Source organism: Gorilla gorilla, chromosome 23 (genome assembly GCF_029281585.2).
Source record: "Gorilla gorilla gorilla isolate KB3781 chromosome 23, NHGRI_mGorGor1-v2.1_pri, whole genome shotgun sequence".
Classification (NCBI taxonomy): Eukaryota; Metazoa; Chordata; class Mammalia; order Primates; family Hominidae; genus Gorilla; species Gorilla gorilla.
The window spans coordinates 29,095,109-29,120,111 of record NC_086018.1 but is presented as its reverse complement, the minus strand read 5'-3'; the positions used below and the strand labels follow the sequence as shown (position 1 = coordinate 29,120,111).

Sequence of the window (25,003 nt, the reverse complement as noted above, 5' to 3'; positions counted from 1 at the left end):
TCGTTGAAAACCAATAATTTATCAAAACGCTGCGTGTGTATGTGGGGGGGAGGGTGTCGCAACAGACAGGGCAGCGGTGGGCGGACACACAGGCAGGAGACGGTGCCCGGAGAGTGGGGGCGGCAGCTTGCCACTGGCTGGCCATGCGGGCGGGGAGGCTAGACATTCTTGCCGCGCAGGCGCAGTTCGTGGCGTCGCAGGTGGTTGTAGAGCGACTGCACATAGGTGAAGACACACTTGGGGTCAGGCTTCTTGCCCATGATCATCATGTCCTCCACCTCCACCAGGGGCACACAGTCCACCAGCATCCTGCAGGGAGGGGCACGGGGTTGGATGTCGGCGCCAGACCCGCCTCTCGTGGCGCCCCTCTACCCCAAGGTCTTTTTTATTGCCGCATTGCCTGCTGGTCTTTCATAAACTCCAGACAGGGAAAAGCCTTCCAGGAAGGCAGGAAGCCCCTGGCTTCATCCACCCAAGCCTGGAGGCATCTCTCGGGGCGGGGGAGCAGAGCTAGGCAGGTGGAGGCGTAGATGGCAGAAGAGAGCCCCATCCCAGTCAGGCAGGTCCTGGGTCTGCTTCCTCCAACCCTGGGGAGGTGCTGGCTCCAAACCCTGCCCATGTTCTCCCTGGAGACCACCTTCTGCTCACCCTCACTGGCACACTCCAGTTGGTAGAAGCCTCTCAGCTCGGCCTTTGCACCCAGATGGGCTTCATCACTGGCCAATCTTTATCTATGGATAGGTCTCACTCTAGTGGCCCTGTGGTCCACCGATGATTGTCTGCTAGCTGCCTGATCTGGTACTTCCTGTTGAGAGGCCCAGGGACCCCTATTCTTTGACAGGGGGTGGGGATAACCCTGCTGCTGGAGATGGAGGCCAGGGAACGTGTGGGCAGCAGAGGGGTTCTCTAACCCTTATCACCTGCCTTGGGTAGAGCAGAGGAGGCAGATGAGGATCCCAGCCAATACCAATGGACCATCTATGCCATGCTCGGGGGGACCACCCTTCTGGCCATCCTTCAGAATGCTAGCTGCCCTTCACAGATAAGGAAACTGAGTCACAGAGCAGAGGAGCCATTTGTTTCAAGCCCCACGGCTTAGTAAGTGCAGGCTAGGCCGCATGGGACCCAGGCCCCCAGTTCTGGGTGTTGGCAAAGCCTTTTCCCCACTCTGGAGTGAGTGGGTTGTGCCTATTAAGCAACTGACAGCTCCCAGAGCTCTGAAGCTGGAGTCTGCTCTCTGGCTCCTTTTCCCCTGTCCCTCAACCCCCAGAGCAAGACCTCTTCTGCCTTGATCCCTGTTTGCTCTCTCCTATCTGCCATACCTGGGACATAGCAAGCATTCAATGTTGCTGAATGAGTTTCCTATGGCAGGGAAGGCATAATGGCAACAATTGTTCCTTATTCTCAAGACACCTGAGAACCCAAGACCACCTCCCATCTCGTGCCCTTATGGACAAACTCAGAACTGTGGTAGGGCTGGGCCTACCCCCAGCTCACCTGGACTCCTTCAGAGAAGAAACCTGGGAGGCAGAACACCGAACACCTCTGTTTTAGTCCAGACTGTATCCCTAACCAGTTGTGGGTGCTAGATAAGGCCCTTTTCTATGACTGTTTCCCCCTCTTTAGAACAGGACAGTTATTCCCTATCTCATTTGAGACCTTACAAGAATTTAGGATGAGTGAGAGGGTTCTGGGTCTGCTGCTGATGTGCCACGTGCCCCTAGGGTCATCCCTATCCCAGACTGGGCTTGTTTCCCGAGCTGTACCATGATGCAAAGGCAGCCTCTCTCTGAAGCTTCTTCCAGCTGTGGCTACCGTCCCGGGGATCCCGACCTCCCTCTCCAACCTGGTGCTCCCTCCCGCCCCACTCCCTTCCCTGGAGACCTTATAAAGCCATTGTTTACACTGGGGCTCAGGGCTCAGGGCTCAGGGCTCAGGCTGCCCCAGTGACAGGCCAAACACCAGGCAACTTGAGCAACAGCACGGCTGAGTCACACTTTCCAACTGGATCAGGGCTGGGTTGGGCCCCTCTCCCTCCAAGCTGGCTTGCTGGGCAGCAGCTCCTAAGTCCATATATGATCTGGAGATAGCACCAAGCCCATCCGCCACTCATCTGTGCTCCTTCTCTGAGTGTGTGTATGCACATGTGGACTGCCCCCCACAATGGCTCCAGGCCCTGAGGGGCATCTGAGTGTGCCGCTACCTGTCACTGACTCACATTCCTTCAGCCAATCCCCTTGCTCCTTCTGGGCCTCTATTTTCAATCCTCTCTACAAAATGGGCGGGAACGCAGTGATGGGGCAAGGAAAACAGCCACTAAGTGGGGAGTCTGGAGTCTCAGTTTCTGGCCCCAGCTCTGACCTAACCATCTTCCCTCTCCCTCCCACCCCCAGGACAGTCTTAGCCCACCTCTCTCTCTGAGCTCCTTGTCTGTAATGGGGTAGTTAGTTTAGGATCTGAATTCTTTACTTTGGTACTGAGGTGAGGTGACCAGAGAGGAAATGCCACAGCTGGCTTAGGATCCAGAGTCCCCAGCCAGAAACATCTTCCTGTTGAACTGGTCCTGCTCCTGAGCTCCCCACTTTGGAGTATGGCACCACCAACTCCCCAGTGCCCACACAGGAGCCTGGCAGACTTCTTGACCTTCCCTCTCCCTCTCCAAACCAGATCTATTGGGAAGCCTGTCTCTCTAGCTCTTAAGCTATTCCAGTCATCTAGTCCATCCCATCTCTCATCCAAGCCTCATCCAAGGAAGGTCCTAGAATGCTACATCCATCCCTTCTCTGTTTGGAAACCCTTTATAACTCCTGTTGTCCTCAGGAGGAAGGTCAAACTTTTTTTTTTTTTTTTTTTTTTTTGAGATGGAGTCTCGCTCTGTCACCCAGGCTGGAGTGCAGTGGCATGATTTCGGCTCATTGCAACCTTCGCCTCCTGGGTTCAAGTGATTCTCCTACCTCAGCCTCCTGAGTCGCTAGGATTACAGGTGTGCGCCACACGCCTGGCTAATTTTTGTATTTTTAGTAGAGATGGGGTTTCACCATGTTGGTCAGGCTGGTCTCGAACTCATGACCTCGTGATCTGCCCATCTTGGCCTCCCAAAGTGCTGGGATTACAGGCATGAGCCACCGTGCTCGGCCAGAAGGTCAAACTTCTAACTGTGGCCCCCTCCTCCCTCATATCCAGACTCAAGTTTCTTCCCTTCCTGATGTGCTGTGCTCTCCAGCTCTCTTGCCCTGCTAAGCCTAGGCTGATCCCTCTGCCTGGAACTCCCTCTCCCTCCTTTAGCCTGAACTTGTTCAGATCCCAGCTTAGTTTGCACTTTTTTCAGATGGGGGGCCCAGACCTGCAGCCTGGGTCAGGCATCTCCCCTGGGCTTCCCCCATCACAGTGCTGCTCACCTGGGTCATCACTGCCCATTTAGAATGGTCTCACCTGCTGGGCCCTGAACTGCCAGAAGACAGGGCTATGTCTGGCTCCTCTGGCTTGACTAAATGCCCCCCTTACTTCCCCCACCCGCCTCCCTGGACCCTCTCTGGCCTTGCTCAGCAGATTCTGGTGAAACGGGGCAGGTGGGAGAGGCGGCGTTTCTCACCGTGGGGCCCCGAGCAGGGGTTAGGACTTTTTGGTTTTTACCAGCCCCTTCTGGACCAGACAGCGGTAGAACTCCTGGATGTACGTGTACACGCACTTCCAGTCAGGCTCTCGAAGCCGCACCATGTCCTCTGTATCCAGGAGCTGCGGGCAGTCCGCATGGGTCCTGGGGAGGGTAGGGGGCCGGGAAGGGGTGGGGGACGGGGGCAGGAGGCCAGGGCCCCGGGTGGGGAAGAGAGGGAAGAGGCAGAGAAGAGAGAGGGGAGGAAACAGAGACACACACACATACACACACACAGAGACATGAGTTCAATTACGATTCCAGTGCTGCAGTCTGCCAGCCCCCCGCATGCCGCCTCCCCACTGTGGACGTGCCGCTCACTACCCATCACTAATGGTGTGCAATGCAGACAGGGGTGGGGGCCAAACCAGTCACAGGTGCAGAGAACTCTAGGGGCAAGCGGGAACGCGGGGTGGGGGCGATGGCGTTGGCACCAAGGTTGGAGAGGAGGGCTGTGCCCCGGGGAGAGGGGGTGAGGGAGGCGTGAGAGGAGGTGGGGGGAGGAGGAAGAGGAGAAGGAGGAGGAGGAAGAAATTTGAGGGAAACCAGAAAGAGAAGGGGAAAGAAGGGAAGACAGATGGAGAAGGGTGCTGAGGGTGAGGTGAGCAGACGGGGCAACGATTCCAAAGTGGAGGGCTTGCTGAGGTCCTATATAAGCCTCTGGCAGCACTATATAGGCTGGGCGGGCACGGTGCCCGGGCCAGGAGCCTCCTTTTGGAATCTCCAGCCGGGATCCCGTGGGAGCAGGAAGCTCTGGTGATAGTGGGAGGAGAGCAGGACAGAGAAAGGGAGAGAGAGGGAGAAGGGGGCAGAGGGAGGATGGAGGGGATATGGACAGGGCCACCTGGTGGGCTTTGGCCCGGGCTGGTAGGCCGGCCTGCGGCTCCTTCGTTCCGGCGGGCACCTGGCACGCTCAGCAGCGGGTGGGTGGGGATGGAGAAGGACGGGGACTCTCTGGGGAAGGGGGTCTCAGCCGCTGACTGACAATGTGGCTGGCCCGCTCCAGGGGTTCTCAGGGCAACTGGGCCTGGTCCCGATGTCCAGCCCCAGATGTGCAGCAACATTAGCAGGGCCAGGGCCCACACTTACTCCGCAGATGAGAAGGCCACCTCGAAGTTCTGGCGTCGGTTCTGAGGGCTAAGCTGCCCATAGTCGAAGGCCTCAGGGAAGAAGTTGTGCACCAGGGCACAGAAGGCCATCCCATCACTCCAGCTGGAGGAGAAGTTCTGGATGTCGACGTGCTATAAGCCGTAGGAGGACTGGTCAGGACCCTGGGGGCAACTCCCCCCTGCTGTCTACCCCTCAGCATTCTGGTATTCCAGACCTAGGGCACTGGGCACAAAGAGGCCCTGTAGCTTGCACAATGAGTGAATAGTTGGAACATGAGCCTCCTCCAAGTCAGCCTGTCAACTCCCATATTTGCGATTTCGAGGGACAGAGCTACTGAGAGGCCCAGCGCCAGCCAGCTAAGGCTATGGTCATGCCTCATCACTCCTTCCCTCATTTAGAGAAATTGACTCAGGGCCTTCTACAGAGCAACAAGGAGGGGACTCCAAGAGTGGGATCCAGCCTTGAACCCTGCCCAACACCCAAGAGGCCCTGTTACTTCATCACTGATTCTGGAATCTAGGACTTGCCTTGTGTCCTCTTTGAGCCTCAGTTTCCTCACCCCAAGAGCCTTTCCATGTTCCCTGTGAGGCCACACAGTGGCAGGAAGTGTACTGGGTAATAGGAGCTCTGCTAAGAGGAGGTGTTGAGCTGGGGTCTGGGGAGGCCTCCAGGCCCCCTGGCCTCCCGGGGCTCACCTCGTAGCCGCGAGTCTTGGCTCGGCACCAGTCCAGCAGCATCTGCTTGATGCTGTTGGCGTTGGGGACCCCGAAGCTGGTGGATCGCTGCACGGCTGCGCGGGGTCCGCCAGGGCTGCTGTAAGGGCGGTGTCAGGACCAGGTCACACGACTATAAGGGGCATGCCTCTGTGGGCCCACCCAGTGGATCCCAGGCCCCGCCTTCCATGACCTTCGGGCCTTTGCACCACAGATCTAGCCGCGCGGTCTTCCCGCCTCTGCCGGGCTTGATAGTTGTATCAAGCCCCGCCCCCCACTGCCTATCAAGCCCCGCCCCCCCACTGCCCAGCCCACTTCTGCAGCTCACCCGGCCGCGCCCTCCTTCTCCAGCTTCTCAATCATGGCCTTGCGCGCCTGGGAGGCTGAGGTCTTGGGCAGACTCTGCGCCTTCATCAGCTCTTTCTTCTTCTCGGCCTGCCGTTTCTCGAGCGCCGCCAGGCTGCCGGCCCGTGGGCTGGCCTGGTCCTCGCGGTCGAAGATGCTAGGGGTTGGGGAGGCGCATGTTAGGCAGGGAGAGGAGGGCTGCTCCCCAGCCTGGGCCACCACTCGCGAGGAGGAGCGGGGGTCTTGTAGCACATTAGTATCTCCACTGCCACAAACGCCTGCCAGGGAGGGAGGCGTCATCATCACACGCATTTTAGAGGAGTACACTGAGGCTCAAATGACAGCAAGGTTTTCAACAGGTTTCCGCCTCCCCCTCCCCCACCCACGAGTAGTTCTCTGAGAAGGCTCATTGTACCCTCAAGTTACAGGGGAGTTCAGCTTCTGGGCACTATCCGATAATAAAAATGATGACTAGCATAATAATAGTAATAATAATAATTCATCTCTGTTGATCCTTTCCTGTGTGCCATTTTAAACTTCACAAGAGCAGGGAGGGGCCTTACCAATTCCACTAAAGGTGAGGAAACTGAGACCTCTGGCAGTAACTTGCCTAAGATTTCAGAGGACGTGATGGGCGGAACTAGAACTTGAACAAGGTCTCTCTGATTCAGAGTCCCTGGACCCCTTTGGTTCTCACCCTGGATTCTGATCCTGTTCCTGCTTTCTGCCAGCCCCAACAGCCTCTGTTACATGGGGGTACCCTCCTTTCTCATGGGGCTAAGGTATAAAGGTACTGTGTGGCCTGGGACATGGTTTGCAGATACTGGGAAGTGGCAGTGCCACCAGGCAGCTCAGTGTGGTAGGTAGGCCTCTGTAAGTGTTCAATGCTATTGCGGCCACTCAGAGATGTGAGCCCCTAAGCAACTCACTGGCCTCCCTGAGCATCCACCTCTCCTGTGGTGTGGTTGAGAATAAAATGAGATCCCAAGGAGAGCAGGATCCTTAACTCTCACTTTGCCCCTCCCTGGCTATAGACCTATTACCTCCCAGCATCCCAGTCTACCCCTCTGTTTTATTTATTTATTTATTTATCTATTTATTTTTGAGACTGAGTCTCGCTCTGTTGCCCAGACTGGAGTGCAGTGGAGTGATCTCGGCTCACTGCAACCTCTGCCTCCCAGGTTCAAGTGATTCTTGTGCCTCGGCCTCCCCAGTAGTTGGGATTACAGGTGCCTGCCACCACGCCCGGCTAATTTTTGTATTTTTAGTAGAGATGAGGTTTTACCATGTTGGCCAGGCTGGTCTTGAACTCCTGACCTCAAGTGATCTGCCTGCCTCAGCCTCCCAAAGTGCTGGGATTACAGGCAAGAGCCACTGTGCCCAGCCTACCCCTCTGTAAAACGGGTTTGCAGTTAGGTCCCCTGTGGCACTGACTCCTCTATGGTCAGGGATTGGGTGCTGGTGCTCACCTGCCCATCTTCTTGGATGAGGAGGAAGAGGAGAAGGTCTTGGTTTGCATCATGGTGCTGCCACTGCCATCTGCAGAAAAGGGGAAGGGGCACCAGGTGAGGGCCTGGGCTGGACATCAGGAGATGGGATGGGAGGCTGTATGGAGGCGTGGTGATAGCCGCAGGCAGAGAAGAGAAAGTGATGGCACAGTTGAAGACACGGAGAGAGCTCAAGGAAGAGCCGGAGGAGGTGGGCGGACAGGCAGGTAGGCACAGGGCGACGCCAGGTGGCCTTACTCTCCGAGCGCCTCAGGAAACTCGACTCCACTGTGGTGGTGCGGGCCGTCCGTGTGCCATCATCTGCAGGGGCAGGGGATGAGAAGGATGTGAAAGGCATAGAGGGCTGGGGGAGGATGTGTTCCCACCCTGAGCCCTGGGCCGGCCCCATTTGGCCCCTTACTGGAGTGGACGAGCCGCTCAGTCTTGGTAACAGTGCTGACAGCAGAGCCATCAGCTGCCCGCTGGCTGTGCCTCGTGGTGGTCTCAGTGGCTGTGTTGCCGCGCCGCTCCCCTGGCCGGCCCCGTGCCTCCTGCAGCCGCCGTTCCCGCTCCTTGTCCCGCTGGTCTGGGCAGGGGATGCCCCATGCATACGCAAAAGGGCCACCAACACCCACACAGCACAGATGCACAGGTGCATGGGGCACACAAGATGGGGTGGAGGGTGGCTTGTTAGAAACATGAATGACACAGGTAACAAGGGCCTCTCTAGGAGCAGCTGGGGTGAGGGGACAGCCATAACTTGACAGGGAATGGAGTGTGGAAGGGGTTGATGGACTCAGGCAGAAACTAGAGAATACGGAATAGCTAAACTCAAAGGGGTATGGATCCAAAAAGGGTTTCTATAGGCATGAGTAGCTAAGTCAGGAGGGGTATCTAGATCTAGTGAGGGGGTAGCTGAGTCCAAGGAAGGAGAAGCTGAGTGAGGAAGTAGCTGGGTGGGCCATCAGCAGGTCTTTGGTTGGAGAAGAGCAGCTGGAGGCAGGAATATTTAGATCCAGGAAGGGAGCAATTGATGGGATCTGAGAAGCAATCTGATCCAGGGAAAGAGTAGCTGGGAGAGAAGCTACTGAAGGGGGTTAACTGGGCTTAAAATAGAAGTAGGTGGGTAGAGACAGAGACTGGGGTGGCCATCAGTGGGCCCTGGCAGAAGCAGCTAGATTCAGAGAAGGAGTAATTGAGAGTGTTTGAGAGGAGAAGCAATTGAACCCAGAATCGAAGGGAATGAATAGATGTGTCCAGGGAAGAACTATCTGGGGGAGGAAGTAGCTGTGTCCAGGAAAAGGGAAGCTGGATGGGGCAGAGGCTAAGATGGCCATCAATGGACTTCAGGGAGAGAGGAGCAGCAGGGAGAAGGAGTATCTGGATTCAGGGAAGGAGTCGTTGACAGTACTTTGAGAGGCAACTGGATCCAAGGAGAGAGTAGCTGCGGGAGGGAGTATCTGGGTCTAGGAAGGAGAAGAGAAGCTGGTTGGGGAGAATAACTGGGGTCACCAGCGGGAGAGAAGGAGCTAGGGAAGGAGCAGCTGCATCCAGCGGGGAATAGCCAAGGGAACTGCTGGGTCTAGAGAAGGGGAAGCTGGGTAGGGCAGTTATTAAGCTGGGGTGTCCACAAATGGACCCCAGAGTATGAGGGGAGCAGCTGGGGAATGGGGCAGCTGGATCTAGGGTAGGGCAACTGGCTCTCTACCTCTCTTCCTTTGTCGGAGCTCACGAAGTGCCGCCCGGATGAGCTTCCGCTCTTCAAAGTCCGTGCTCTGATCCAGCTGCATATAGAGCCCATCATTGCCTACCTGGTGCCTGCTGGCGTCTGCCAACCCCCAGCCCACCGGATCTGGCTATACCATTTTGTCCAAGACTCCTTCATCCTCAATAGTCATCAGCTCCTCAGCGCTCAGAGGGCTCCGCCCTTCTGGTGCTTTGTTCACTCGGGTCTGCTCAGCCCCATTGGCCGCTTCCACTGCTGCAGCGAGAGGCTCTGCTGGCTCTGGTTCCATCTGCAGGGTGGGGAGAGGGCATGGACTTTAAGCAGGGGTATGGGTGAAACTCATCATGTCTCCAATGGATAGGGGAGCAGATCCTAGGGTTGCTGGCACGCCTTGGAAATAACCACTAGCCTGCCAGCCTGCCTGCCCAAAGATGGCCATGTCAGCGTCAGTCAGGGAAGAGGCACTGACAGTCTTGTTGTAGGGCTTCCCACGTACCCAGAATTGTATTAATACAATGGATAGTGATAATAATGATGATTTCCAGTCCATAGTAAGTGTTGTATAAGCACTAGGGATTTTACTGTCCCTATTTAACAGAAGGGAAGGCCGGGCGCAGTGGCTCATGCCTGTAATGTCAACAGTTTGGGAGGCCGAGGTGGGAGGGATCACTTGTTGCCAGCAGTCTGAGACCAACCTGGGTAACATAGCGAGACCGCATCTCTACAAAAACAAAAATAAAAAATTAGCTAGGCATGGTGGTGTGCACCTGTAGTCCCACCTACTCAGAAAGCTGAGGTAGGAGGATTACTTGAGCCCGGGAGTTAGAGGCTGCAGAGAGCTATGATCACGCAGCTGCACTCCAGCCTGGGCAAGAGAGTAAGACCCTGTCGCAAAGAAAACAAGACCGGAAAAAAAAAACAAACCCAGAAGGGGAAACTGAGGCTCAGGGCAGCTAACTGACTTGCCCACAGTCTCTCTCTAAGTGTGATGCAGCCTGGGATCTGAGCTGAAGGCAGCCTAACTCCTGAACCTTAGTTCATTTTGCTGCTTTGTTCCCAGCCCCCTCCCAGGCAGGCTCTGCTCTGTGCTGCCAGTTCCCGAGGCCTAGGTCCTCCTGGGCCAGTGCCCAGGCAGCACATGTTGCCCCCCATCTGCCTGCTACCTTGCCAAGAGGGCTGGCCCGGGGCCTGTAGGCTCCTGACCAGGTGTCTGACTGGGGCTGCCCTGAGCCAAGACCTCTATGAAGCTCTCCTCTGTACCACCTCCCCCTGCCTCGCCCCTGCTGGAAACCATCCTCTAAGGAGTCTCTAGCCCTGCAGCCCTCCCAGGGCATCTCCCTAGCCCCTTGAAGATAAGGCCCCAAGCCAACTATTATGGCCCTTCCTCTCCTGGCAGGGCCTCTCCGTCTGCTATAAGGGTAAGGAGAGCTGAGGTGGCAGCTGTTTCAGGGAGGCTTGGTCTGGCCAGGGTGCAGGGCGGCGGGGAGCTGGGGGCTGGGGCCTGGGTCATGCCAGGGGCTGCCAAGGCAGCTGCCACGCATGCCTCAGGGCTGGAGCCTGGCACCCTCTTGCCCTAGTCTTAGAGCACTAGTGCCCCAGTCCCCTGTCAAGATAGGTAAACTGAGGCTCAGAGAAGGTGGTGACATACCTAAAGTCAAGAGGAGGCAGAGCCTGGCTCAAAACTACCCCCTCCCACCAACCCAGAAGGACTTACGAGACTAGTGCTGCGGGTGGTGCCGGTGGAGGAGCGGCGGCGGGTGCTGAAGGCAGGTGGGTGGGCCACGGGGGTCCCAGCATCCTCGGCAGCCTGGAAGAGGGCCTCGGGGTCGGCGGCAGCCAGGAGCAGCTCGCTGGGCTCCAGCTCAGGCTCAAGGCCGGACACAAGTGGGACCCCCAGCCGTAGGCTCAGCACCTCCACCTGCCTGCTCAGTGCATCCAGCCGCCGGCTCAGTGCTGCTCTCTCTGCCCGCAGCTCTTCAGCTGCCCGGGCCACCGGCTCCACAGTGGCTACAGCTACCTCGGCTGCCTGGGTCACTGCCACCCGGCCTGCTTCAGCCACCGCCCGCAGCTCCTCCAGTGCCCGGCCCAACTGCTCCTCAAGGGCTGCGGCCAGCTCAGGCCCAGGCCCTGGTACCCCCGGCATGGTGCTGGTGGGGACTCTATGGGGGGTAATGGTGGGGCAGTGGCAGGGGCTGCTGTCTCTGGCTGAGTGGCTGAGTCTTTGCAGCTGGTCCGAGGGCAAAGGCAAGGGCAGCGGGCCTGCCCCGCCCCTGCCTCCCAGCCCGCCACCAGCCAGCTGGAGCTGCAGCCCAAATAGAAACCTATTCTGGGCTCCTCCGTGGAAGGGGCAGTGGGGGAGGGGGGGCCTGCCCAAGCAGGCGGATCGCCAGGCCTGGCTATAGCCCTACAGAAATCATAGGCCTGCAGCACAGTAAGACTGCATGGGTTCTGAAGATCACTGAGATCAGGGCCCCATGCCTCACAGGTGGGGAAACTGAGGCAGGGAACAGGGAATGGACCTGGCCTAGCCACCATGTACATTAGCTGTGAGAATCAGTCTGCTGGACTCCACAGCCTGTACTCCTTTACCCTTTACCCTAACTCCAGCTGTTTTAGACAGCTGGAACAGATGGGGGAAATGGAGGCACAGGGAGGCAGGACTTTGAGTGATCTGCTACAAAAAGTGTCTTGGTCTTACATAAATGCCCTCTGGCCTGCCCATGGTGCTCACGTCCAACCACAGACTTTGAGCAAGCACATTATGGGTACATCACCTGTCCCCTTTGGTTCCAGATGGGTAAACTGAGGCAAGTTGGTGGTGTCAGACCCAGGTCTCACTGTGGCACCTCCCATCCACCTCAAGGGCCTCAGCGGGTCCCCCCACCCCACCCCACACAATCCCTTGTCAGAGGGCAGCTGGATCCTGCTTTTTTGGAAAGGAAGGGTGCTTTATTTCCCTTACTCTCTCCCTGTCTCCCCTGAGAAGGCCCAAAGCTGGCTCTAGCCATCTCACCTCAGCCAAAGTCCCATTCAGTCCCTGGTTTAGCACAGATGGCATTACCTGGGCAGCCGGGTGGCCCGCTTGGGGATCCCTTTCCCGGCTGAGCTCCCGGCTAGTGGATCCTGGGCTTGGGAATGAATAATGGAAGGGTGCTGCGTATTCAGTTCCCAAGGCACCTGCTAGGCTGCTGCCTCACCTGATTGGTGCCCCCCTGCCTGTCTGTCCCCCCTCAGAGCTTCTGCCCAACCCCCACAGGGAGGTTGACGCAGATGCTAATCACTAATCTCCAATCTCCTAATGGGCCAGGCTGATCTTGGATGAGCAGATGAGCTGCTCTATACCTCGGGGCTGATGTCCAGTGTGGGTGGGCGCAGGGGCACTGGGGCTGCCACAGGAAGAGGGGAGCAAGCCCTTACCACCCTCTCTGAGCCTCAGTTTCCCCATCTGTTCACCAGGAATGAACCAACCAATTTCAAACTAAGGATCAGAGATCAGCATCCAGGAAGCTTAACGCCAGTACAGAGTAAGCTTCTGACACACTTAGGGACTGATATGCTAGGGTCTGGCCTTAGCTCTGCCACCGACTGGCTGTGGTCTGTGAGCAGCCACCTTCCCTCCCTGGGCCTCGGTTTCTCTGTGTGTGCAGTAGGGGAGGAGCAGAGGAACCCTGCTAGCCCTACACCCTGAAGCAGTGTATGTGAGGCTGATGGATGGTGAGGCTGGTGGGGTGAGGAGGGGCTCACCTTGATGCTGCAGCCTCCTCGGCTACTGGGGGGGGCATGGCTGAAGCTGGTGACGTGAGTGACACTGCCCAGCCGAGCCAGGGTCCCAGGGCTGTTGACACGGGTGATGGTGCTCTTGCCCCCACTACTGGTGCTGAGTAGGGTCGGGGGCGCCCGCAGCCCCAGTGTCAGTTCTGAGTGGGAGAAAGGCGGCTGTCAGGAGGATCAGGTGGAGTGAGGGCAGTGCCAGACAAGGTTGATAGTGCCCTCGCTCCCAGCACACCCTTTGGAGACACCCTGAGCCCTGGCCGCAGCACCTGTCCTGTATGCAGAAGTGCGGTTGCAGGCACTCATCCCCATTGGGGAGGCAGTGGGGGGCGCCTACCTGCCCTCTGGTTGCCTGTGGGCAGCAGCACCCGGCCTGTGGAGGCCTGGCCACGGCCGTCCTTGATCTCGATGGTGAATGTGGTCTTCATACTGCCCCCTGGCTCGGCAGTGCCGACGGCCACGGGCAGCGGGGCACCAGGCTCCTCTGAACGTGCCACAGGCCCCCCTGCTCTGTTTTCAAGGGGCCTAGCAGCCAAGCCCCGCCCCCTGGGGCCCTCCTCCTGGGGGCAGCTTCGAAGCTGGGCCAGGGGCTGGGCTACTCCTCGTTGCTCCTTGCTGAACTGGGAGGAGGTATCACTGGGGCCCCGAGAGGAGGAGCCGCTGGAGGAGGAGGCAGGGGTGGTGCTGGTGAGGGAGGGGCCCAGGAGCCTTGCAGGGGTCAGGGGACTTAGGGCAGCCCGGGGTGTGCCATCCTGGAGCCTAGCAGCCATAGGAGAATCAGATGTGAACTTGTGGACACGGTCCCGCACAGAGCCAGCCCGCTGGAATGAGGAAGGTCCGCTGGCAAGGGGGGTGGACTCTAGAAGGAACAGGAGGGCTGTCAGCGACTGGGTGGGACAGGGTCTGCACAGATCCTAGGCAGGGTGAGAATAGGTAGTACCTCGGTTCTGGGCTGGTTGGTGGGGGCTGAGCACCGACAGGGAGCGTTGGCAGGGTCGGGGTCCAGCCACATCTGGCAGGTTGGGGAGGGGGTGATGGCCATGTGGGGAAAGAGAAAAGACAGGGGATAGTGGGTGTCCACCTTTCATAATCCTCTCCTCTACACCTCTCTAGCTTCCCACCCTTTCCTATACTCAACCCCCACTCCACCTCTCCATCCCCTCCTGGATCTCCCACACCCCGGCATCCCCACTCGGCTGCATCTCTCCTACAGGCACCTCCTTCTCCTCCCACACTGACCCTAGGATGACTTGGACACTCCTGGGGGCCAGGCGAGGCTTAGGCTGGAGGAAGGGTGCCCAGATCCTTTCTGCAGATGGGGAGGGGGGACAGCCCTCCTGGCCAGTGCTGCCCACAGCTCCAGCTGGGAGATGGGTGGACTCCCTTATTGGGGAGAAGAATGTGCCTGAGGCCCGTTGCCTTTCAAGGCTGCAGGGGAGGCCTCTAGCCATGGGGGTGGAGGGGGAGGCTGGCCTAGCTGGGGGCGGGGACACTTCAGGGGTGGGGTGCAGTATCAGGGACTGCGTGGACCTGAGGAAGCTGGAACTGCCAGGCACAAGAGCCCATTCTCTAGGCAGGGAAAGGGAGGCAGGGGGAGGGGAAGAAAGATGCCTGTGACTACCCCTGCTGGGACCCTCACCTGCTCTCTTGGTGTCAGAGGGGCCTCTAGTGGGGCTCTGGGCAGCAGGGGTCTCTTTGGGGCCAGACAGAAGCTGCAAGGGAGAAGAACAGGGCCTGAGCAAGGCCTGACTCCCAGACCTGCTCACTTGCCTGGCATCCCTGCCCCTCATCCAGACTCACCTTGTTGACCACCTGGCCCTCAGTGCTGGGGAGCGTTGGAGACTCCTGAGGCTCAGGGCTGGTGGTCTTGGGTGGGCTGGGGGGTGGCTCTGGGCTGCCTGGAACCTCAGCTGTAAGGCACTGGGCCTCGGCAGGCTCCAATGGAGGCTCAGGAGAGGCAGGGGTGGGTGAACTGCTGGGTGAGGCAGGTGAGCTGGATGTGCTCCCAGGTGGGGCTCGCAGCAGGAGTGTCACTGTGGTCACATCCTGGCTGGTGCCTTCAGGGGTGGGGGTTGGCTTTGAAACCTCTGCCTGCTGTTCCTGTTCCTCTCGCTCTGGCACCTGTAAGGGACCCACAGGATGCAACCAAGGCTCCCTAGGCTTTGAACGCCACCCCCACCACTGAGGGCCAGGCTGGCAAGTGCCCAGGGCAGGGCATGCAAAGCAGAGTGGTGGGGCATGGCTTCCTGTAGGCACACCTGCGCAAGCACTGGCACTGGCATGCTAAGGGCAGTCTCTGATCCCCACTTCCCAATCTCTTGGCACTACCTAGCCAAAGGGGTTCAGAGAGGACCAGGTCCTGATGTCAGTGGGTGGGTATGGCAGGAGACCTATTGGGGACGGGAGCCTTAATAGATCCCTGGAGTGGAGGTTCCTGACTCCTGGCCTCAGCCTGGTTCATCTGGAGTGGGAGTGGGGTCCTGCCAGGACCGTGGACCCAGCGGCCTCTGCTGGCCACTTGGGGAACCTGCATGGCCTGACCTCTCACCCACACTCTCTGGAAAATAGAGTGAACTGTGAGCCAGCTGGGGTCTGACATGCAGGCCCCATAAGCCAAGGTAAAGATGTGGGCTGTGTGGAGGGTGAGGGGCAGCCCTGGGACGGGTTGAAGCAGGGGAGGTGCCAGGGCCGGATTTGCATTTCTGGAAGATCCCTCTGACTGCTAAATAGAGGCTGGATGGCAGGGGTGGGCCCCTTACAGTCAAATACCAGCCTAGCAAAGACACGCAGGCACTCTGTGCTACCGGTATCCATGGGCACAGGACACTGGGCCACTCTCCCACCCTCCTTACCTCACACTGTTCCAGCCTGTGTGCCGCTAGCCCCTTGCTGTCCTCTCTTGAGCCACTGTTGGGACGCCCGCTGTACAACCTCCCAGCCAAGGTGGCAGCTGGAAGGGAAGGAGCAAGTGGCAGGTGAGTGACGGGGAGGTGCTGTGGACAGCAGACAGCAGGACAGGGGTGGGGCCGGGACAGGCCACATACCCTCAATCTCCTGAGCCCGTACACGGCGGATGGCAGCTCGGATCAGCTTGCGCTCCTCATACTCACCAGCGCTTCGCAACTGTGGGTGAGAGACAGGTCGCAGGTGTTGGGCTGTGGAGTCCAGGTCTTCACCTGCCCTGCCCCCATCCCCTGCCCCAGCCTGGGCCTCACCAGTGCAGTCAATTCCTCCACATCGTTCATGGACTCCAGCTGCCCTGCCAGCTGTGCCAGGGCAGCCCGCTGCTCAGCTTCCCGCTGCTGAGAGCTGCAGAGACATCATGACTGTAACCACCACTGCCATGGCCAGGTCGTGGAGGATGTGGGCTAAGGGTAGGAGCCAGAACAGAGTGCCCAGAACCTTGGCAGAAGGGCATGTGGCTGTGCACACCCTCTAACTGCACACTGATACGCATATGCCCATGGACGTGGGCACTAATACCACACACTCAGACGTGCTGGCTACATCAGCACGGCCGCGACGCCACAATCAGTACATGCTCCATGCCCACAAACATCCCTGTTTTTCCAGAAGCGTGTGTGGACGTACTGCCATTAGCACATGCAGTCCACAGATACACTTGTGCTCATGCCTGCCTGCACACATGAGCTGAGCCGGGGCTCACACTCACCTTCTTACTCGCATGTTCCACCCCCCGCTACTCACTGCAGCCAGTTCTCCTTGTTGTCCTGCCGCTCGGCACGGAAACGCTTGGATGCCAGGGCCTCCTCCTCGCGCTCCAGCTCCTGCCGCTGCAGTTCCCGGATGGCTGCGCGGATGCGCCGCCGCTCTGCCAGATCTGCTGTGACCTCCAGCTGCAGTGGGTGCGAGAGGCAGGTCATTTTGGCTGCCAGGGGCAGAGGGCTGGCACCAGCTGCCCACGGCTCTGCCTGGGGCACAATGTGTGGCCTGTGTCCACTCCCTGTGTCCCAAGCTCTTCACGTGCCTGCCTGCCCACGCAGGGTCCTGGGGGTAGACCCAGCCCACTGTTTCAGGGATCTTGGGTAGCCCACTTTGCATTGTGGTTCACAGAGCACACAACTGTGAGTGGACAGCCAGAAACTGCCCACTTGTGCCAGGTGCCAAGCCAGGCACTCCTTTCTGCAACCCGATTCCTGCCTCTCAGAGCCCAGATCCCCAAAAGCCAGGGAGCTATTGCAGGAGGAGGAGGGAGGCCACCCTGTGGGTCACTAACAGGGTCCCTAGAGGGAAAGGTGACAGCTGAAGTCCACCCTCTGAGCAAGGGAGGCTCCCATGGTCTAGTCACCAAATACCACAGCCCAGCTGGGGGTTGACTGCTTCATCCACAGATGGGGAAACTGAGGACAGGTGCTCAGGAGTCCTGCCTGGCTGAGGGCTATTGTCCCCACTGCACTGGCCTGGCCCTAGCCACCATCGAAGGAGCCAGGGTGCAGAGTGGGAGGACCAATCCCCCAGACATATAAGGTGGCTGGCACTAGGGGCCACCCCAGGGCCTTATAGAGGGCATCCCTGGGTGACAGGTGCTTCTACCGGTTCTCAGCCCCTCAGTTCCCAGGAAATTGGGGGTGACTGGTCTAGCCAGGTTCAGCAAAGAACACCTTCTCTGGAGTGAGTCAGCCAATCCTGTTGCCTCCCCCACACCTCCACCATGTAGAGCCACCTGCTACATACAGATCCTCCGTGGCTCAAGGGAGAGAGGACTGGCCCAGGGTTCCCCTGGAAGATAGTGGCAGAGATAAGCCTCCAGTGTGGGTCTGATAACCAGACGGGAGCCAGTAAAGGCGGGGTGATTTCCTCTGTCCTCACCCCCCAAATCATTCAGGGGTAGGGCCAAAGAACCCTCTATCATCTCCCTTTTTAGCGCCCCCCGTCATTCCTTTCTGCTTAGCAGGAAGGCCAGGTGGCAAGGGTGGGGATGGGATGGAGATAGTTTTCAGCAGGGAGTGTGGGCTGGCCCAACTCAGCCATGAGCCAGCTTGTCCTAGTCTGAAGAGAGCAGGGAGAGTCTTGGGGGAAGAGCCCTCCAGGCTCCACATTCCTGAGGAATTATGAGAAGACCCCCTGAAACTCAGGCCAGAGCCCCTAGTTGGTTCCAGCCCTAGTCCAATCCTGGCTGGGTGATCAAGAGCATATCCCTTAAACTCTCTGTGTCTTGGTTTTTTCATTTGCCAGTGGGTGGGGTTGGGAACAGTGACTTGGCCTCTCCTGTACATAGCTGCAATTGCAATAAGCATCACCCCCATACTTGGTTCTAGACAGTCAGGAGGAGGGAGAGAGACGAGGGGGCAAATGGGAAGGGCAGGATACCCCGAGGCATCAGTAACATTTATGGAGAGCCTGTGAGTCAAACCCTGTGCTGAGCCCCCTACTTGTCCTAAGCCCACAAAAACCGTAGATACTACTGTGTTATTCCCATTTGACAGATGAGGAGATGTGATTTGCTCATGGTCAAATGACCTGAGCCAGGATTTGAACCCAGGTCTCTCTGACTCCAGGGCCTGCCCTAGGCTGAAGATAGCTCTGCTATTGGGGTCTGTTTGTCATGGTGGGGACCTCAGGGATCCTGGCACTGTGTTGGAGACCCCTCTAGCCTGGACTAGAGATGCTCTGAGGCCTAAGGAGGCCTTATAGCAGAGGCGGGGGGAATGAGGCTCACTCCCCAGCCCCCGCTGCTGGCTGTGTCTCAGGCCTAGAGCCTTCTGTGGTACATTTGGAGGCTGGGGGCTGGAGGGGACAGAGGGTCCAGCCCCTTCTGTACAGAGGGTAAAGAGGCCCAGAGGGGCAAGGGCTAGCCTTTTGTCTCCTAGGTCCCCATTCTTAGTGCTCTGGGCTTGGAGATGGGGTCCTTGTCTCTGACAAAAGCCTGATGTAGGAACTTGGCCACCTCTACAGCACAACCCCGGGAGCTTCAGTGTCCCCATCTGGAAAATGGGAGCCTCCCTCTGATACCCCAAAGTGGGTGGGCAAGGCTGGAGACTGACAACCTCATTCCACTGGTCACCCTCTGGCACGACCCTTCCCTTTGGGCCTGGAGGCAAAGGTTGGACCACAGTGTCTCCTCTGTGTGTCCCGAGTTCCACCCGCCCAGGCCCCACCGCTGTGTAAGGAGGGAGCTGTGGGAGGGAGGGAAGGAAGTACAAAGCGCCATTGTCTACCGAGGGGGAAGGGGAAGGGGATGGGGCGGTTTCCGAAACTGCCCAGTGAAATTCTCCCGGGAGGAAAGAGGGTGCTTCCTCCCCGTGGGGGGCCGGCTCTCCGTGTACTCTCTGCCCTCGCTGTTGGGAACGCCCGGCAGGCCCTGAGGTCTCACTGGGCCTCAGTCTCCCCAACAGCACAACGGAGGGGGCTCTCCAGGCTTTCAGTCCCAGCTCCCCCAGTTGCCCATGGGGGTCCCGCCGGCGGTGGAGCGAAGCCTCGCCAGGGGGCGCTGAAGGCCCGCAGGTTCTGCGACCGCCCTCCCTCGCAGGGCGCCGCCCTCGCCTCGCCCACCCTGCCTCGCGCTAGGCGCCGAAGGGATAGCCAGGTAGGAAGACACCCGCTACCGCCTGCTTCAGTGTCCGGATCTAAAGGGAAGAAACCAAGGTCCCCAGGACACCCAGCTGAGTGGCGGAGGTCGAACTCGAACTCGGGACCGAGGCGGAGGGCGTCCCGGCGGGTGGTGGAGGGGCACCCGGCGTGCAAGTCCCCAGGCGCCCCCATTCCTCCCATCCCCGGCCCAATCCTCAAGAATGTGCGGGAGCCGGGGCCGGAAGCGACTGCCCGCGTCCCCAAATCGGCCAGACGCTGGGGCGCAGGGCGGGCGGAACGGGCCTAGCTTTTCCTTATATGGCTCGGCCCCGCGGGGAGGAGCCCGGCTCGGGACGCCCCCGTTCTTGCCACGAGGCCAGCGGGGGCCGGGCCGGCGCGCGGGGCGCAGTAATGGCGGGCCCCGGGTGCTGGAGGAGCGGCTCCCGGGGTCGGAAAGACTTCGAGAGGCACCGATCCCGAGATCGGGGCAGGTTCTCATCTGTCCTTTCCCAGAGATTCAACCACTGCTCCAGCTTCTCTCCAAAACTCTTTTCCAGCGCCGCCCGAGCCTCGCTTAAGAGAGGGAGGTGGCGGCTGAAGAACCCTGAGCCTGCCTGTGGACACCTTGAGATGAGGATGTGCGGGAACCTGGCCTGGCATTCCCTCTTTTTGGACTGCGCTGCCTCTATGAGCCCCACTGGGACTTGGACTTCCTGAGGGGAGGTCGAACTGACTGGCGGGCACCTTTGGAAACCCAACCTCATCCCCTCCAGGCTGCACACATCCTGCGGTGATAGTGGAGAGGCAGACACCCAGAGAGTCTAATGCACTGGTCCGAGAACATACAGGCAGAGTGCCTTGGGGAGGTCATGGCAGCAGCTGGGCACTGCCCAGTGGCTGGGCTACGCTGGTTGGTTCCAGCCTCTGCCTGCGGGGGAAGGTATGAGAGTGGGGTGGGTCACTTGTCTTCTAGGTAAAGTAAATCTTTAATTTACCCCCATGGACAAGGGTCAGGGACTGAGGAGATGGAGCTCCTCTGGCCCCTCCTCCAGGTCAGGCTGCCTGGCCATGGGCGTTGGGGAAGGAGCCCTGCCCCACTGGGTTGCCCTACGGCCTCTCTGTGCATGGAGGTAGACAGGGCTCTCAGGAAGAGGAACAAGAAAGGGGATGGAGTGGGCTCATCTTTCCTCCACCTGAGATCTGGGTCCATGCCTCATTCTGTCCCCATGCCAACTCTAGGACCTAGAGCTTGTGTGCACACACATCTCCCTCCCTCCCTTCATTTTACAGGTAGAGGAACTGAGACTCAAGAGTAGAAAAATGAGATGAGAAGCCACAGAATCCACAAGGGCCCACAAAACCTGTCTCTTATGGCCTCGTCCAGCCTTGACTTTCCCAGGACTCTGGTCCCCCGTGGCCCACTATGGGGTTGGGATTTTGGCACAGCTCCTTAGACGGGTGTCCTTGAGCAGGTGATTTTAACTCTCTTGAGTCGCAGTGCCCAGGCTTTCAGAGCTGCTGTGATTATTCTGTGACATGGTATACCCACTACCCAGCCTGCCCCCTGCCAGGCCTTGGCATTATTAATCATTGCTGTTACCATTATCACTGGGCCAGCTTCCAGGGGTGGGCATTGCCCGAGCTATTGCTCTGGAGAGGCGTATCCAGCCTCCCCACACCTGTGGCTGCATATGGGCGAGTCTACAGCAGTTACTGTTTAAACAGGTGGTGGCTGTGGAGGGTTGGGAGGGACTAGGCTACAGTACCAGGCATGGACAGGCACATGCCACAAGGGCCTCTGCATCAGCCACATGGAACTGGCCTACCCCTGTTCCCATGTCCCCCTCCTCCTGACCTTTCCCCCATCACTTCTTCCTGTCAGCTGAGAGGTACCCTGGATTGACCCTGCCTCTCTGGCTTGGCTTTCCTGTCCCCACAGTGGGTGATGGGGCCACTTACCAGCTTCCGAAGGGCTCCCTCATCCAGCCCAGCTAAGGCCTCGTCTGCCATCTCGCTGGCCCCTAGCTCCGTCGGTTCCTTTCTGGTGAGATCCCCAGTGCCTGTGGCACCTGTCACCAGCTCAGAGAATTCTGCAGGGGACAGACATAAATCAGGCATGCTGGGGCTTCTAGAAACCACAGGCACTTAGGCTCTGTGCCTTACTTTCCCTCTCTAACCTAGGAGCGTCCATTACTGTCCCATCCTATAATGTGGCTCCTGGCTGGAAGTTGCCCTCTGCCCTAGGGTGGTTTGCTGGAAAACTCACCAAACCCAGGGTAGGGGGTCTCTGGTTCCAGCCCTGCCAGCTTGGCCGACAGTCTGCTGTGTGGCCTGGGATGGACTCTCATCCTGTCTAAACCTCAAAACAGGGAGGGCAGGGACCTGGATTGAGAAGCCAGGGCCTGGCAAGACCCACCCAAGCTGTGCTTACCACCAGGGGGTGCACTCCAGTCTCCAGTTTCCTGCCCCACCCACCCATCCACAGGGCCTACCCAGCCCCCACCCACTCCGCTGGCTCAGCTTCTGGCTGTGGGCTGAACCTGTAGTTCTTGCTGCCACCACAACTGTCATTCCCCCAGGTATAGGAAGGTACACTGTGTCTTCCGATTCTTGGAGCCAGCTCTGCTGTCCAGACCTCCTGAAGCCAGGTGTCCAGGCACCCAGCACCTCCTGCCAATTCATACAGAATTCAATTCCCCACCTGGAAGGGCTTTCAGAAGCTGACCTGCCCAACCTCTGGATTTCAGGCAAACTGAGAAGATTGGAGAGGGCCAAGGATTTGTCACTGAGCAAGGAGGAAGCCAAAGACTTAGAGGGCAGAGAAGGATGTAATCAAAATCTTCGTCATCTCCGGCTTCCGAAGCTCCCTTCCAAAGTGCCCTCAAGGGCCTGGAACACTCTCAGTGACAGAGGCAAGAGCCCCATCTTGCCCCAGTGCTGCCCATCAAAATGGACCCCTAAATCCTGGCCCAGCCTCCCAGCGCAGATCTCTCCTTCCTCCTGTAGCCCCAACTAATGTCTGTCTGGAATTTGAGGGGCCCTGGTCTGGCACACTGTGGATGCTTAGTTAATGTATGGTGACTGACTAATGTGTGGCCCCAGGCCTGCCCCCCACCTCCTGTTGATTCATCTTTCAATCATCCCTTCCCTCTCTTCAGAACAGTCACTTGGGAAGTCACCCCATACGGTGCATGGGTGGGGGGTGAGCGTTACCGCTCCACACAGTTGGGGTGTGTGGGTCCCAGCCTGTTCAAGTCACCGCTTGCTCCCCCTCCCATCCTGGTAGGCTCAGAGGTGTCAACCTCCCAATCTCTGCCTGTTAGGATCCTTGCCTCTTACCTAGTTACTCTGTCTGGGTTAAACCTCTTCAAGACTGTCCAGTGGTCACCAGCATTAGGTTCTGCGGACATTCTGATTCCCCCATGTCTGTTCTTCTATGGGGCAGGTGACCCTAATGCCTAATCTAGGACACCCAAGGGACTATAAGAAGATCCCTGCCGCTGCCCTTCTCCAATCTCCCTGTCACACAGTCTGGGGTCGCCGGACATTGTGAGGGGCCTCAGGATTCTGTGGCAGCTTCCCCAGGGTTTCTGCCGCCACAGACCAGCGCCCCTGTGGGGCGTGGAGTCTCTTAGGAATCCGGGGGCGTCTTCCCCCAACAGTCTCAGAACTTTATCCCATGGCTTAGACCTCTCGTATGGGTGGGGGCTCCTAGGTCTGGACGTTCCAGAACTCCTGTCTAGACATCCGGGTTCCACCCCCGGACACGTTGGGGCAGCACCAGGATCCCCCCCGAGGTCCGCACACCCACCTCTCAGTCCAGCCCACCCGTCCGGCGCAGGCTCGGCTTAGCTCTTTCGGGACCCGACAGACGGATTAGACACACGCAGGCGGGAGGTGCCGCGACCCGCTGTCCCAGGCCCGCTCAGCAACCGTCCCCTGGATTCTGCGGAGAGCTGCCCGTCCAGCCGCGCCAGCAGCCCGGCTGGCCCCGCCCTGCCCCGACGCGCCAGCCAACCCTCGATTGGGTGCCTCCCACTCTCGTGCCCCATTGGGAAAATTCAATTTGACGGCCACGCCCCGAGAGGAAGGCCCCGCCCCTCGCGGGCCAGGGAAGTCGGAAATTGGAGTCATGGGGTCGTCTGCCTCGGTGGTTTTAGCTAGTCGGGTGGGCATCGGCAGGGGGACGCAGGCTCTGCGCCAAGTCGGGGAGGGCGCCCCGAGCCAAGGTAAGTTTCCTGGGGTCGCAGGAGTCTCAGAGCCTTCAGGACAGCCCCTCTCCGCCCTCCTCTTTGTTCCTGAGACCACGTCCCCTCCCTCGACTCCACCCCTTTCTCGCGTCAGTGTTTAAGCTTGGCCGCCGTCCCTAGGCTGCTTTCGGGACACCTGGTCTGAGCCACCTCAGAGCAGGGACTGAGTGACTGGCAGCACCTTGACCCTGTGTTGGAGCGCCGGGACCATCTCAGGTGGAGCAGGATCAATCACACAGCACGCCTCCCCCAGCCCACACACCTTTGAACAGACATTGCCTTCTTGTAGCATGCTTCTACCTTCCAAGCCCTGAGAGTCTGCCTTTAGGAGCGCTGGAGTCCTAAATAGGGAATATGGAGTCCAGGCTGTCATTCAGCAAAAGGGGGAAATTGAGGCCCAGAGAGAGCTGACATGTCCAAGACCAAACAAGGAATCAGCCCGGGTACCCAGGAGGTCAGATCCACAAGGCAAAGCTATTCCATCTTCAGTGCCAGAGGCCCTAAAGCCGCCCTTGGGTCTCCATGGAGACTAAAGTGGGTGGAGTTGGGAGGATGGGGCCTGGAGTCCTGTCAAATAAAAACAATAACAAATCATTTATTTTGTACTTGCCATGTACCAGGCATATAATGCCCATAACAAGCACATGAGACCATGACTATTGCCCCATTTTACAGATGAGGACAACAGCTGATAAGTAGTAAAGCTGTGATTCATACCCAGCACCTTCTGAGTCCAGACCCTGCTTTTAACCACTATAATGTGGGATTCTGGGGAGGTGGTTTCAGCCTGTTGACCCAGAAGAGCCCCGGTTCAGGTCCTCTGTGACACCCCCCAGCCCCCATCTAAGGAAAGGCCCAGTCTCCACACTGAGAGTCTTTTCCATGTGTCATTTCATTTCATCCCCACACCCCTGAGAAGTGGTCCCATTTTACACATCAGAAAACCAAGGCACGGGCCAGGTGCGGTGGCTCATGCCTGTAATCCCAGCACTTTGGGATGCCAAGGCAGGTGGATCACCCAAGCTCAGGAGTTCGAGACCAGCCTGGCCAACATGGCAAAAACCCCGTCTCTACTAAAAATACAAAAATTAGTCGGGCAAGTGGCATGCACCTGTAATCCCAGCTACTTGGGAGGCTGAGGCAGTAGAATCACTTGAACCTGGAGGCAGAGGTTGCAGTGAGCCGAGATTGTGCCACTGCACTCCAGCCTAAGCGACAGAGCAAGATTTTGTCTCAAAAAAAGAAAAAAGAAAATCAAGGCACAGAAGAAAGCGACTTGTCAATGCTACACAGCAGGAGAGGCAAACAGAGCTCACTTCGGAGGACATAGTTCAAGGTCCTAGGCTTTCTCTACCTGGGCGAGATGCCATGTTATTATCCGGAACGAGGGTCAGGCGCCCTCTAAGGCCAATTCTGAA

General features: G+C 58.4%; 1 protein-coding gene across 8 annotated transcripts; it reads right to left on the bottom strand.

Moving 5' to 3' along the window:
- SMTN (smoothelin) lies at positions 1–23,335 on the bottom strand. 8 transcript variants are annotated; one of them, XM_055374231.2, is made up of 21 exons: positions 21,602–21,808; positions 21,295–21,425; positions 16,513–16,661; positions 16,020–16,113; positions 15,849–15,927; positions 15,657–15,754; positions 14,605–14,925; positions 14,444–14,516; positions 13,745–13,816; positions 13,142–13,663; positions 12,778–12,950; positions 10,748–10,840; positions 9,170–9,322; positions 9,016–9,091; positions 7,729–7,893; positions 7,566–7,628; positions 7,290–7,359; positions 5,804–5,977; positions 5,458–5,575; positions 4,742–4,893; positions 1–309 (listed from the first exon to the last, which is right to left on the bottom strand). In XM_055374231.2, the coding sequence occupies exons 1-21, from the start codon at positions 21,681–21,683 to the stop codon at positions 159–161; spliced, it is 3,009 nt and encodes a 1,002-aa protein (XP_055230206.1). In that variant the 5' UTR covers positions 21,684–21,808; the 3' UTR covers positions 1–158. The 8 variants fall into 8 exon arrangements, with proteins under 8 accessions (XP_055230206.1, XP_055230203.1, XP_055230204.1 ...); XM_055374228.2 differs by lacking the exons at positions 10,748–10,840; positions 21,602–21,808 and adding an exon at positions 23,147–23,335; XM_031005344.3 differs by lacking the exons at positions 1–309; positions 10,748–10,840; positions 21,602–21,808 and adding exons at positions 2,449–3,757; positions 23,147–23,308.
- Between the last annotated feature and the right edge of the window lie 1,668 nt (positions 23,336–25,003).